We start from the raw sequence: 14,277 nt of genomic DNA on the forward strand, positions 1-14,277 counted from the left end.
GCGAGACCCCCTCCCCGCCTGCCGGGTCCCTCCACATCCCCCCTTCCCTGCTAGATCCCCCTTTCCCAGACTGCCTGGTCCCTCCTCACCCCACCTCCCCCGCCAGGCCCCTCCTCTCCCCCGCCAGATGCTCCCTCCTGCCCGGGTACTCCTCGCCCACCCGCACGGTGGGTCCCTCCTCACTCGCCTTCCCTGCAAGACCCCTCCCCTCCCGCTGAGTCCTGCCTTGCCAGACCCGCCCCCACCTACCAGGTCCCTCCTCGTCCCCACTCTCCCACCAGAGGCCCCCTCCTTCCAGGTCCCTCCTCACTGCCCGTCCCCCCCCCCCCCCAGGCCTCCCTCCCGGGCACTTCTCGCCCGCCTACTGGGTCCCTCCTCATTCGCCCTCCCCCACGAGACTCCCTGCCTACTGTGCCCCTCCGAGGAGAGGAGAGATGGGGTGAAGGGGAGGGAGCGGGGTCTGGGGTTGGAGAGGCGAGGCAGGGAGCTAGCCTCCCTTAGGGGAAGCTTCATCCTCCACCCACACTTTCCCTGTCTGTGCCACTTCCCTCTCAAATGCTGATAGAAATTCCCTCTAGTGCTTCCCTTGTCTCTCTCATTATTACCTATCAAGTATTTTCCCAGCGTGGCAGAATCTAGGGTGTCTGTCTGCAGGGAAAGGGCCTGGGGGAATCGTGCTGTGAAATGAACTAAAGCCTGTTCTGAAACCTCCACAACTGCCCTTCTTGCCCTGTCAGGCTGCAGAATGACGTCCATGTTTCGCTCCAGCTCATCCCGTCCTCCCATGGGACAGGGGAGAGAAATGGCTGCAGAGGAGCCAGTTCAGGTAGGGATTATTGGGGGGTTGCTGGGGGGTTCCTACTGGAGGAGAGGGACAGCAAATACACAGGAGGTGGGAAGGTTTGCACAGACTGGTCTGGAGGTTGGAGCGGGGCAGGAAATGCACAGGGTGGAGAAAGGGAGGAGGACAGGGTGTGGCAAACCTGCTGGGAGTTGTTTAATAAGTGGCCTAGATTCTAGGAACAGACCCATGAGGTTCGGAGGTTGAAATGCCCTAATTTGTGGAAGAGGAAACAACCCACCTAGATTGGGCTAGGAAAATAGACCAGACTTCCAGTGCTGGAGCCTGACCCGACTAACCAGCAGCTGCTGTGAGATATGAAGGGGTCACCCACAAGTCAGGCGTAGGGGAGATGCCCCTCCCCTCATATCTACTTCCTCACAATGAGGAGTGTGTTGGGCTTCCTACCCATGTCATGGTGGGTGTCTGCTGTAGACCACCAGACCAGGAGGATGAGATAGATGAGGCTTTCTTCAGACAACTAACAGAAGTTTCCAGATAACAGGCCCTCGTTCTCATGAGGGATTTCACCCTGACATCTGCTGGAAGAGCAATACAGCAGTGCACAGACAATCCAGGAAGTTTTTGGAGAGTGAAGAGGACAACTTCCTGGTGCAAGTGCTGTTGGGTCCAGAGTGATCTAGACAAATTGGAGGATTGGGCCAAAAGAAATCACATGAGGTTCAACAAGGACAAGTGCAGAGTCCAAGCTCTTAGGACAGAAGCATCCCATGCACTGCTACAGGCTGGGGACCAACTGGCTAAGCGGTAGTTTTGTAGAAAAGGACCTGAGGATTACAGTGGATGAGAAGCTGGATATGAGTCAGCAGTGTGCCCTTGTTGCCAAGAAGGCTAATGGCATATTGGTCTGCATTAGTAGGAGCGTTGCCAGCAGATCGAGGGAAGTGATTATTCCCCTCTATTCGGCACTGGTGAGGCCACATCTGGAGTATTGCGTCCACTTTTGGTCCCCCCACTACAGAAGGGATGTGGAGAAATTGGAGAGAGTCCAGCGGAGGGAAACGAAAATGATTAGGGGGCTGGGGCACATGACTTATGAGGAGAGGCTGAGGGAACTTGGCTTATTTAGTCTGCAGAAGAGAAGAATAAGTGGGGATTTGATAGCAGCCTTCAACTACCTCAAGGGGGGTTCCAAACAGGATGGAGCTCAGCTGTTTTCAGTGATGGCAGATGACAGAACAAGGAGCAATGGTCTCAAGTTGCAGTGGGGGAGGTCAAGGTTGGATATTAGGAAAAACTATTTCACCAGGAGGGTGGTAAAGCACTGGAATGGGTTACCTAGGGAGGTGGTGAAATTTCCATCCTTAGAGGTTTTTAAGGCCCAGCTTGACAAAGCCCTGGCTGGGATGATTTAGTTGGGAATTGGTCCTGCTTTGAGCAGGGGGTTGGACTAGCTGACCTCCTGAGGTCTCTTCCAACCCCAATCTTCTATGATTCTACCAGGGAGCTCTCACTGGACCCTGCTAGGGACTCCCATCACCTGTATCAGTCTCAGACTAGTAGGAGTGTGATGGATCTGCTGGGACAGAAGGGGCTCTCTCTTTGTGCCCTCACCCTCATGTTTTCTGGATGCTCTAATATTTGATAAGTTCGTGCAGGCTAGGTCCCTCAATGGCTATTGGCTAGGATCGGGAGGGATCGTGTCCCTCGCCTTTGTTTGACAGAAGCTGGGAATGGACGACAGGGGATGGATTACTTGATGAGTACGTGTAGATAAATCTCTGATAATTTTCATATGACTTTACATTGTGCCTCTTCATATAACCTTGTGGTGGGTCTACCCACGTGTGACCTCTGTTTTCATGGGACTTTGTATCAAAGCCTCATTTAGAAACTTTGCATTGCCCTTGGTATAATATTATAGCCCCTAAGGATAGAATAAGATAGAAGAAAAATTTCTTTTTGCTAGCAGTAGAACAAGAACTCTTCCCCCCCCCCCACTCTTAATCAATTGCCCTGTTGAATGAATGAGGTGTGGATGAGCAAGGCATGGAAGGCAGCACCTCCAGACAGCCTCAACTGTTGGAAAGGGGCTGGGAGCCAGACCCAAGGACAATAAAACGTGTCAAGTGGGCTCATTAAAGACAAGCAGACATACCGACAGCCTCGGGGGTTAGAAGCAAGCACCTTCTTTTGGAAACACCCTCTTTGCAGCATTGGGACAACACTCAAAAGAAAGCAGCACAAAGGACCAATGAACACAGACACAGAGTTTGAATCTGGTATAGATTTGCATAAGAGGAAAGCTGCTATAAAAGTGAGGTGTCTTGCAGAGGACCCCGGGTCTCGTCTTGTCAACATGGGAGCATCAATCCGGATCGGCAGAAGCCCGGCTCCACCCCCTCCCCCATCTAACTCACCTGGCCAGTGAAGTTAAGGGGAGCAACTAATTGGTAACAACAAGACGGAGTGTGTTTGTGTGTGTGTTTGTGAGTGTAAGTGTAATATATTATATGCATATGATACAGTGTTAATGAATACATGTATTACTAATAAATGTGGCGTTTTGCCTTATTCCCCCTGAAAAGATCCTGTGCAGTACTTTAAGTACAACATATGTGCTCTGTTCAGTCCCTCTGCGGCACCTGGTATTGGCCACTGTTGAAAGACAGGATACTGGGCTAGATGGACATTTGGTCTGACCCAGTATGGCTGCTCTTATGAGCGGTGTGCAGGTAGGACTTTGTTGACTGCAAGCCACCCAGAGCTTCCATTTGATTGACTCCTTTTCCCGTTGAATAGTGGGGCTGTGAGTGAGGCAGCAGGTACTGACTGTTGAACTCTTGCTCTTTCAGGGGCCGGTGACCTTCGAGGAGGTGGCTGTGTATTTCACCAGGGAAGAGTGGGCTCTGCTGGACCCCACTCAGAGAGCCCTCTACAGAGATGTCATGCAGGAGAACTATGAGAATGTGACCTCGCTGGGTAAGGATTCCCATCTCCTTGGTTCTTAGAAGGGAAAATGCAGAGTTAAGTTTCATGGCATCCCCACAATGCAACCTCTACTCTGCCCTGTTTCAGCATCACCTCGACAAGCCAGTGACCCACATACTAACACTCTGCCCTCCCCGCTACAGAACACTCTGGGAACAGGGCACAGGGAAGTTCAGCACAAAGTCTAACATCCCCCTGATTCAGTGCTACGCACCAACAAATGACTGTGATGAAGAAGTTGCCCATGAAAAATTTGCCCAGCAAATTTCAAGACAATCCAAATAAACATGTAGCATTTAGGGTAGTTAGACTAGTTGGTCTTTAAACAGAAAATAATGCTTCCGTCGAGCTAGCTACTGCCTCTCACGGCGGTAGATGACCTATGCTCATGGGAGAACCTTTCTCTCTGTGATTAAGAAGCAGATCCAGGGTGACTTCCCCTCTGTCTGGAGTCTTTACTTCCTGGAACACGGAGTTACTGACTCTGTGTTTTAGGAGCCCCTTGCTGAGGAGTGTCTGGCTGTGTGTGTTCCCAGCAGAGATGGGGATAGTTAAATCCCTCATATGCAGAGTGCCCTGCACCTTGGAAGCTTCCCCAAGCGTTTTACTGCTTTACAATGGGCTGGGTTAAAACCGATAGACTCTTCTTTGTGAGAAATGTGCCATGAACTCCCCTGATCTCCCTTGTTTTCTGTCCCCTCAGCAGGGTTTCCTGTTTCCAAACCTGATGTGATCTCCCAACTGGAACAAGGGGAGGAGCCGTGGGTCCTGGATCTCCAGGGCTCTGAGGAAGGCGAGATCCTGAGAGCTGTCTACGCAGGTGAGGGATCATTAAACCAATTCAGAAACTCTCCGTGGCTGAAGGAAGGAGCTGGGACTCCCTGAAAAGGCCTTGGGAGCTCTTGGAGTTCAGGAGTATCCCCAGGAGGGTTTGTACCCTATGGGCAGCTATCGCTCCTGGCTTCCTACCCATCCTCACTGACACCTGGCAGCAGCTCCCTACCTGATGGGATGTGGAGGCAGAATTGTTCCCCTCCTCTGTCCCCTAAGGGGAGGAGTTTTTTCTGTCTCTCCAGCTATAATTTTGGTTTTATTTTCCCTTTTCTACCTCTGTTTATGACGTTTCTCTCTCTGTCCTAGGAGGTGCTGGGATGGTGAGTGAGAACAAGGAGCTGAATCCTCAGCAGGAAGATGCTGAGCAAGTGGAAGTACATGGGGGATTATTGCAAGGATCCCAAGGGAATGTGTCCAGGCGTCATGTGAAGGGGAAAACCTGTGAGAGTCAGCACAGGCCAGAGAGGCAGCAGGGAATCCAGCCCAGGGAGAAAGTGGGCAAATCCATTAATTGTCAGGGGACTCACCAGAACTACAAGGAAATCACAGCCCAGCAGAGAATACCCACAGAAGAGAGAAAAAACACATGCACTGAGTGTGGGAAACACTTCACTCTGATCTCCACCCTCATTAGACATCAGCGGATCCACACGGGAGAGCGCCCCTACAAATGCTGTGAGTGCGGGAAACAGTTCAGTGAGAAATCAAACCTTATTACACATCAGACAAGCCACACAAGAGAGAGACCCTATGAGTGCTGTGAGTGCGGGAAAAGCTTCACTCGGAGCTCTACCCTTACTAGACATCAGAGGATCCACACAGGAGAGAGACCGTATGAATGCTGTGAGTGCGGGAAAAAGTTCACTCAGAGCTCATTCCTTATTAATCATCAGAGAATGCACACAGGAGAGCGACCCTATACATGTGGTGAGTGCGGGCAAACGTTCGCTCAGAGCTCAGCCCTATTTAAACATGAGAAGATCCACACAGGAGAGCGCCCCTACGAATGCTCTGAGTGCGGGAAACAATTCATTGAGAAATCAAAATTTATTAAACATCAGAATAGCCACATGGGGGAGAGACCCTATGAATGTTGTGAGTGCGGGAAACAGTTCAGTGAGAAATCAAGCCTTACTAAACATCAGACAAGCCACACAGATGAGAGACCCTATGAGTGCTGTGAGTGCGGGAAAAGCTTCACTCGGAGCTCATCCCTTATTAGACATCAGAGGATTCACACAGGAGAGAGACCGTATAAATGCTGTGAGTGTGGGAAAAGGTTCACTTTCAAATCAAACCTTAATATACATAAGAGGATCCACACAGGAGAGCGCCCCTATGAATGTTGTGAGTGCGGGAAACAGTTCACTTGGAGCACAGCCTTTCTTAAACATCAGAGAATCCACACAGGAGAGCAGCCCTATGAATGCTGTGAGTGTGGGCAAACGTTCCCTCAGAGCTCAGTCCTTCTTAAACATCGGAAAATCCACACAAGAGAGAGACTTTATGTGTGCTGTGAGTGTGGGAAAAGCTTTACTCGGCGCTCATCCTTTATTAGACATCAGAGGATTCACACAGGAGAGCGACCGTATAAATGTGAGTGTGGGAAAAGCTTCACTTTCAAATCAAACCTTAATAAACATCAGAGGATCCATACAGGAGAGCGCCCCTACAAATGCTGCGAGTGTGGGAAACAGTTCAGTGAGAAATCAAACCTTATCACACATCAGACAGGCCACACAGGAGAGAGACCCTATGAGTGCTGTGAGTGTGGGAAAAAGTTCACTCAGAGCTCAGGCCTCTTTCATCATCAGAGAATGCACACAGGAGAGCGTCCCTATACATGCTGTGAGTGCGGGAAAAAGTTCACTCAGAGATCAGGCCTTATTAATCATCAGAGAATCCACACCGGAGAGCGACCCTATGAGTGCTCTGAGTGTGGGAAAAAGTTCACTCAGAGCTCAGGCCTTATTAATCATCAGAGAATCCACACAGGAGATCGCCCCTACACATGCTCTGAGTGCGCGAAATCGTTCCCTCATAACTCAGGCCTTATTAAACATCAGAGGATCCACACAGGAGAGAGACCCTATGAGTGCAGCGAGTGCGGGAAAAGTTTCACTGAGAACTCATCCCTTACTAGACATCAGAGGATCCACACAGGAGAGAGACCATATGAATGCTGTGAGTGTGGGAAAAGGTTCTCTTTCAAATCAGACCTTAATAACCATCAGAGGATCCACACAGGAGAGCGCCCCTATGAGTGCTGTGAGTGCGGGAAACAGTTCACTTGGAGCACAGGGCTTACTATTCATCGGAGAATCCACACAGGAGAGCGACCCTATACATGCTGTGAGTGTGGGAAACAGTTCACTCAGAGCTCAAGTCTCATTAATCATCAGAGGATCCACACACGAGAGCAGCCTGTGAATGCTGTGAGTGTGGGAAAAGTTTCATCTGGAGCTCACACCTTAATACAGTAACTCCTCACTTAATGTTGTAGTTATGTTTCTGGAAAATGCTACTTTAAGTGAAACGATATTAAGTGAATCCAATTTCCCCCTAAGAATTATTGTAAATGAGGGGGGTTAGGTTCCAGGGAAATTTTTTTTGCCACATAGAAGACTATATTTTTATACATACATATATATACATAATATAAGTTTTAAACAAACAATTTAATATTGTACATAGCAGTGACGATCGTGAAGTTTGGTTGAGGTGGTGAAGTCAGAGAGTGGGATATTTCCCAAGGAATGCCTTGCTAAATGATGAACTACCACTCGGGTGAGCCCTCAAGGGTTATCACATTGTTATTAATGTAGCCTCACGTCCTATAAGGCAGCTTGAATGCAGGTAGGACACACAGCATGGCAGAGAGAAACAAAGACACACACTGTGTGTGTGTGAGAGAGAGAAGCACATTGCCCCTTTAAGTACACTGACCCAACTCTAAGAACACTGCCTTTTTAAGTAGATCAGCAAGTTGAGATAGCAGCTGCTGCCAGCTCCCTCTGTCCTGAGCCCTGTCATGTTCCCCTTCTCCCCGCTCTGTGGAGATGGGGTACAGAAGCGGGGGGAGGGGGACACGCTGACATTAGCACTCCTCTCTCCCCCCACCTCTGCACAGCAAGCAGGAGTCTCTGGGAGCAGCTCCAAGACAGAGGGCAGGAGCAGCACACGGCAGTGTGGGGAGGGACAGCTGAACTGCCCAGCAATTGATAGCCTGCTGGGCGGCTGCCGCACAAGGAACTTAGGGGATCTGAAGGGGGGGCTGCCGGCCCACTCTGGTTCCAGGCCCCCACCAGCTCCAATGGCTGCTCTTTCTGCAAGCAGTGGACAAAAGAGGCGGGCTGCCAAACAACGTTATAATGGAGTATTGGGCAACTTTAAACAAGCATGTTCGCTAATTGATCATTAAAATAACAATGAAACAACTTAACCAGGACAAAGTTAAGTGAGGAGTTACTGTGGGCATCAACGATTTCACAGGATAGATACACACCATAAAAACTTTGTGTAGGGCAGAGAAAAGATTTTTTTTAAAAGACATTTCCTAATTCCCACATAGTGATTTTTTTTATTGTACCATTTGCATCACCCTGGTCTCTCAGGTCCCCCAGGTGAGTTGCTTGCTTTTCCTTTAGCAGGTCACCCTTCTCTGGAGTGAATCCTGTGGTCCTTTCTACCAACTCCTTTCTAATGTGAGTCATCATGGGCGTGTGTCTCTCCTGCCAGGAGTGTCCATCAGCCCCAGGGGTGGGAAATAGGGGTGATCTCAAGTAGCTAAACTGAGCAAAAATCATTCTGGGGTTTGCCCCCTCTAGGATTTTCCATGGAGTCGGCCTGCTGGAGGTAGCTACCCTAATGTAAACACCCCGCTAGATGTGCCGTGCTGACATAGCCCAGGCACAGGGATTGGGGTTCGCTAGCACCTTCCCCTTTGAACTGTCCTAATTCACACCCATTTTCCTGCTCTAGCCAAGCCCTGAGCAGCACATTTATACTGTCACCGCACCAACAGAGTGATTGTTAGAGTCACCAAGTTCCCCCTTTGGCGACAGATTGTCTCATTCCCAGATGTTCTCACAATGGTCCAGGTTGTGCTGGGCAGCAGGTATTTTTCATTTTACCACTTTCCTTATTGAAAATCTATTTCAATATAACAAAGAGGAGGAGCAGGAGTGGGACAAATGTATCATTTCAGCCTCTGCAACACCGGAAGGAAATGGGTTAGAATCATAGAATATCAGAGTTGGAAGGGACCTCAAGAGGTCATCTAGTCCAACCCCCTGCTCAAAGCAGGACCAATTCCCAGCTAAATCATCCCAGCCAGGGCTTTGTCAAGCCGGGCCTTAAAAACCTCCAAGGAAGGAGACTCCACCACCTCCCTAGGGAACCCATTCCAGTGTTTCACCACCCTCCTAGTGAAATAGTTTTTCCTGATATCCAACCTGGACCTCCCCCACTGCAACTTGAGACCATTGCTCCTTGTTCTGTCATCTGCCACCACTGAGAACAGCCGAGCTCCATCCTCTTTGGAACCCCCCTTCAGGTAGTTGAAGGCTGCTATCAAATCCCCCCTCATTCTTCTCTTCTGGAGACTAAACAATCCCAGTTCCCTCAGCCTCTCCTCATAAGTCATGTGCTCCAGACCCCTAATCATTTTTGTTGCCCTCCGCTGGACTCTTTCCAATTTTTCCACATCCTTCTTGTAGTGTGGGGCCCAAAACTGGACACAGTATTCCAGATGAGGCCTCACCAATGTCGAATAAAGGGGAACGATCACGTTCCTCGATCTGCTGGCAATGCCCCTACTTATACAGCCCAAAATGCCGTTAGCCTTCTTGGCAACAAGAGCACACTGTTGACTCATATCCAGCTTCTCGTCCACTGTGACCCCTAGGTCCTTTTCAGCAGAACTGCTACCTAGCTATTCGGTCCCTAGTCTGTAGCAGTGCATGGGATTCTTCCGTCCTAAGTGCAGGACTCTGCACTTGTCCTTGTTGATCCTCATCAGGTTTTTTTCTGCCCAATCCTCTAATTTGTCTAGGTCCCTCTGTATCCGATCCCTACCCTCTAGTGTATCTACCACGCCTCCTAGTTTAGTGTCATCTGCAAACTTGCTGAGAGTGCAGTCCACACCATCCTCCAGATCATTAATAAAGATATTAAACAAAACCGGCCCCAGGACCGACCCTTGGGGCACTCCGCTTGAAACCGGCTGCCAACTAGACATGGAGCCATTGATCACTACCCGTTGAGCCCGACGATCTAGCCAGCTTTCTATCCACCTTACAGTCCATTCATCCAGCCCATACTTCTTTAACTTGGTGGCAAGAATACTGTGGGAGACCGTATCAAAAGCTTTGCTAAAGTCAAGAAATAACACATCCACTGCTTTCCCCTCATCCACAGTGCCAGTTATCTCATCATAGAAGGCAATTAGGTTAGTCAGGCACGACTTCCCCTTCGTGAATCCATGCTGACTGTTCCTGATCACTTTCCTCTCCTCTAAATGTTTCATAATTGATTCCTTGAGGACCTGCTCCATGAGTCGCCGGGATTCCCTCCTTCCCCATCGCCGTCACTAGGCCCGCTCACTCCAGCAGCGCTGGCATCTGTCTGAGCCACAATGGAGTTTATCTACCTCTGTTCTACGCCTCCACCTCCCAAAGAGTCTCTGCACTTCATAGCAAATTGATCCTAAATCCGTTAGGACTGAGAAGAAAGTGTCCCAGACCTGGATGGGAAACTTCAGTGGATCCCAAACACAGTGTGATCATTCCGAGACTAAATCCCAGTTTATCTCTATTGACAGAGCCACTTCTGGACTTTTCCCTGCGGTTTTTCCTTATTATGATGAAGCTTTTTTTTTTTTTTAAATAGCACTACTCCATAATAATGAACTGCTGTTGAGTGAAGCAGGTTTGAATGGATCAGAGGAGAAGGCGACGGGGGAATCTGCTCTCCTGATTTTTGAGTCATCAGATGTAACCTGCTCTGGAATTTCATTTTATATGAAAGAGAAAGTGACTTATACCGCTTTGTTGCGGGTTTTTCTCTCTCTCCTGAAGGCCATTTGGTCACATAATTGAATATTAGTTCAAAGAACCTAAGCAGTCAGATCCATACCATTAAAATTCTGTGTATTAAGGTCTGTATCTGTATTAAGGTATTTGTTCTTGGAAGCCACTGGGAGAAGGTTAGCCACATACTGGTGAGATCTAAGGTAGAAGCTCTGAAGTTGTGGCTTAAATGTGAACAATATATTGGGCTTAGTGTTGATATATTCAAGTGGCTGAGTGTGGATCGCACGGCCTGAGTGAAGTTCTCTGACTGGGATTAATAACTAAGTGGACAGCTGCCTCCTCGGTTCCTGTTTCAGGATTTAACAAGGGTTCATTTTCTGCTGTATTGTTGTGATAATTTGGCTAAAGTGAAGACTTGATTCCAAAGCAAGATCGTTGTTTACTGACTGATTTTTTGATCTGACCTGAACGTGATCACTGTATTGTGTACTCGAGAGCTAGCTGGGTGGTGTTACTAATAGATTAGGTTTAGTGAGGTGTGTTCTTCATTTAATTTGTTTCTTCATTTTAATGAAATGTATAAAAGGGATATTGAGTCATGTCTTTCAATAAGCTACATGGGCGAGAATCGTGGAGTATCTGGGTGGAGGTCAGCTGGTGTAACTCGGAGCCTTATCAGCTCCCTCTACATTAACCCTTTGGTTCTCATATGGGAGCAGCTGCGGGAGGGGGCACCCATCTCAGCTCTGGCTGCATCCTAGGGGCCTCTGAGCATCGCAAAGGAAAATGAGCTCCCCTGTGCAGGCTTTCAGGAGCATGGAAGGCGGTAGGGGAGGTGAGCCAGGGCAGTGCGTCTCCCTGATGAGAGATTGATGGAAGGGTGGGGTATCTCTAAATATGTAGTAGTGGTGGATTTCTCTGCTGTCACTGTCATGGCCAGACCCTGCTGCCACACCAGTCTGGCTTTCCCTGGGCTTGTGTCTGATCAGGCCGAGGTGAGGTTGGGGGTCTGGTTTGAAAGGTATAAATGGAGGTGAAAGGGGCCAAGCAAGCCAGAAATGTACTGGGATGGTTCCGGCTTTCTTGGCCCCTGTCCCCAGCATCCGGCCTGGTTGGGGAGCAGAGGGGGCGGGCTGCCACTGTCTCCTCCCATCTGGGCGCTCTCGCAAGCAGCTTCTGACGTGCAACCTGGAGTTAGGGTTGCCAGGCGTTCCGTTTTTCACAGGAACGCTTGGACAAAAAGGAACCCTGGTGGCTCCGGTCAGCATGGCTGACTGAGCCGTTAAAAGTCCAGTCAACGGTGCAGCCGGGCTAAAGCAGGCTCCCTGCCTACCCTGGCTCCGTGTGGATCCCGTAGTGGCTACATGTCCCTGTAACCCCTAGGCATAGGAGCGATTAGAGAAGCTCCATGCGCTGGCTCCACAACTCCCATTGGCTGGGAACTGTGGCCAATGGGGGTGGTGCCTGTGGGCATAGGCAGTGCCCATGGTGCAGAGCCGCCTAGACGAACTTCTGCCTACGGGCCGGACATGCCAGCTGCTTCCAGGAGCAGTGCGGAGCCAGGGTAGGGAGGGAGTCTGCCTTAGCCCCGCTGCGCCACCATGTGGGAGCTACATGAGGTATACGCCAACCGGCCGCAGTCATACCCTGAACTCCCTGTCCCAGGTCAGAACCCCCTCCCACAGGGCCGGCTTTAGGCCAATTCAACCAATTCCCCTGAATTGGGCCCCGCGCCTAAGAGGGCCCCGCGCCCAAGTCCCGGTACGGCATACCGGCAAGAGCAGTGCGCCGTACCGGGATGGCCCAGCTTCCCCAGGGGGCAATTTAAAGGGCCCAGGCCCTTTAAATTGCCACCAGAGCCCCACTGCTGGAGCCCTGGGGTAGGGCTGCGGGGCTCTGGGGGCTATTTAAAAAGTCTGGGGCTCCCGCTGCCTCTACTGCCCCGGCCCTTTAAATAGCCGCCGGAGCCCTGCCGCTTCCCCTGGGCTCCCGCGGCTATTTAAAGGGCTGGGGCGGTAGAAGCAGGGGAGCCCCGGGCCCTTTAAATAGCCCCCCAGAGCCCTGGGATAGCAGGGGGCTCGGGGGCGATTTAAAGGGCTGGGGCTCCAGCTGCCTCTGCTGCACCCCCTGCCCGCACCAGCCCCGCCCCCCCGCCCTGCCCGCAGCCAACCCCTGCTGCACCCTCTGCCCTGTCTCCAGACAACCCCTGCCGCACCCCCCTGCAGCCCTGCCCAAAGCCAGCCAGCCCCATACAACCCCTGCCCACACCAGCCCTGCACCCCCTTCCCTGCCTGCAGCCAGTCCTGCCGCACCCCCTGCCCTGTCTCCAGCGAACCACTGCCGCACCCCCCTGCCTGAAGCCAGCCAGTCCCTCACTCCTCTGTCTCCAGCCCTGCCAACCCCTGCCGCACCCCCCTGCGGCCCTGCTTGAAGCCAGCCCACCCCACACACCCCTGTCTCCAGCCAGCCCCGCACCCTTTGCCCTGCCTGCAGCCAGACCCTACCTCCAGTCAGCCCCTGCCCTGCCTCCAGCCAGCCCCATGTCCACTGGTGCCCTGCAGTTCCCAAGGCAGTAACCCTGCACACCTGCTTCAATGAGGGGGGCAGGGAGCAGCTGGGACCCACACATGAGCACAATAGGGTGACCAGACAGCAAGTGTGAAAAATTGGGATGGGGGTGGGGGGTAATAGGATCCTATATAAGAAAAAGACCCAAAAATTGGGACTGTCCCTATAAAATCGGAACATCTGGTCACCCTAGCACACCCCCAGAGAGTGGCGGGGACCCACACATATGAAATGGAGCTCATTAATAACCGATCAACAGCATATATGACGCAATGTACATAATATATAATTTTATTATTTATATAGTTATGGAAAGTAAATAATACATGGAAGAAATGAAAGGGTTTTTTTTTTTTTTAGTCATCCCTGCCGGGGCCCCGCCGAAAATATTCGAATTGGGCCCTGCACTTCCTAAAGCCAGCCCTGCCCTCCCACGCCCCATCTCCCTCCTAGAGCCAGCACCCCAACCCTGTGCCCCATCCTTGAGCCCCCTCCTGTACGCCAAGCCCCTCATCCCCCGCCCCTCTCGAGAGCCTGCAACCCAGCTGTGGCCAACACCCCCTCCCACACTCCAACCTCCCGCTCCAGCCCAGTGAAAGTGAGTGAGGGTCAGGGAAAGCGAGCGACTGAAGGAGGGGGGGCTGGAGTGAGGGGGCGGGGCCTCATGGAAGGGTCGGGGTGGGGCAAGGGTGTTCGGTTTTGTGCAATTAGAAAGTTGGCAACCCTACGCCAAGTGGCCACTCTCAGTCGGCGTGAGAAGCGGCTCTGTCTTGTCCCCTTCCCCAGCTGAGGTGACCACGAGGTTGCTGGAGTTCCAAGCAGACACTGTGGTGCTCTGAGTCTCCCGGGGGCAGGGCCAGCCCAGAGACGTGTTCCCAGCTCCTGTGGACCCAGCCCCCCAGGAGCCAGCGGTATTGGTTGCCCTGGCCAGGGATGTGGGGCTGGAAGGTTCCTTCCAGAGGCAACATGTGGGGTAGTCATGTGCCCCCCCCCCCAGTTTACATTGTGTCCTTCCTGTATCAGAACGTACAAATTGTCTCTGCTGGGAGG

The 14,277-nt window shown here is 51.3% G+C and overlaps 1 protein-coding gene across 6 annotated transcripts in view; it reads left to right on the forward strand.

Moving 5' to 3' along the window:
- LOC117870651 (zinc finger protein 850-like) overlaps window positions 1-14,277 on the forward strand; it is a 49,324-nt gene that overhangs the window by 10,153 nt on the left and 24,894 nt on the right. Inside the window, exons 1-4 of one of the 6 annotated variants that reach the window (XM_034757873.1) lie at window positions 3,730-3,784; window positions 4,497-4,613; window positions 4,934-6,979; window positions 10,517-11,248. In XM_034757873.1, the coding sequence (XP_034613764.1) occupies window positions 3,751-3,784; window positions 4,497-4,613; window positions 4,934-6,979; window positions 10,517-10,725 (2,406 nt within the window). In that variant the 5' untranslated portion in view covers window positions 3,730-3,750 and the 3' untranslated portion in view covers window positions 10,726-11,248. Of the gene's footprint in view, window positions 1-3,729; window positions 3,785-4,496; window positions 4,614-4,933; window positions 7,063-10,448; window positions 10,475-10,516; window positions 11,249-14,277 lie in introns of those variants that run through there. The other 5 variants (XM_034757876.1, XM_034757878.1, XM_034757875.1 and 2 more) reach the window with 5 other exon arrangements.

Source organism: Trachemys scripta, unplaced genomic scaffold (assembly GCF_013100865.1).
Source record: "Trachemys scripta elegans isolate TJP31775 unplaced genomic scaffold, CAS_Tse_1.0 scaffold_84, whole genome shotgun sequence".
Taxonomy (NCBI): Eukaryota; Metazoa; Chordata; order Testudines; family Emydidae; genus Trachemys; species Trachemys scripta.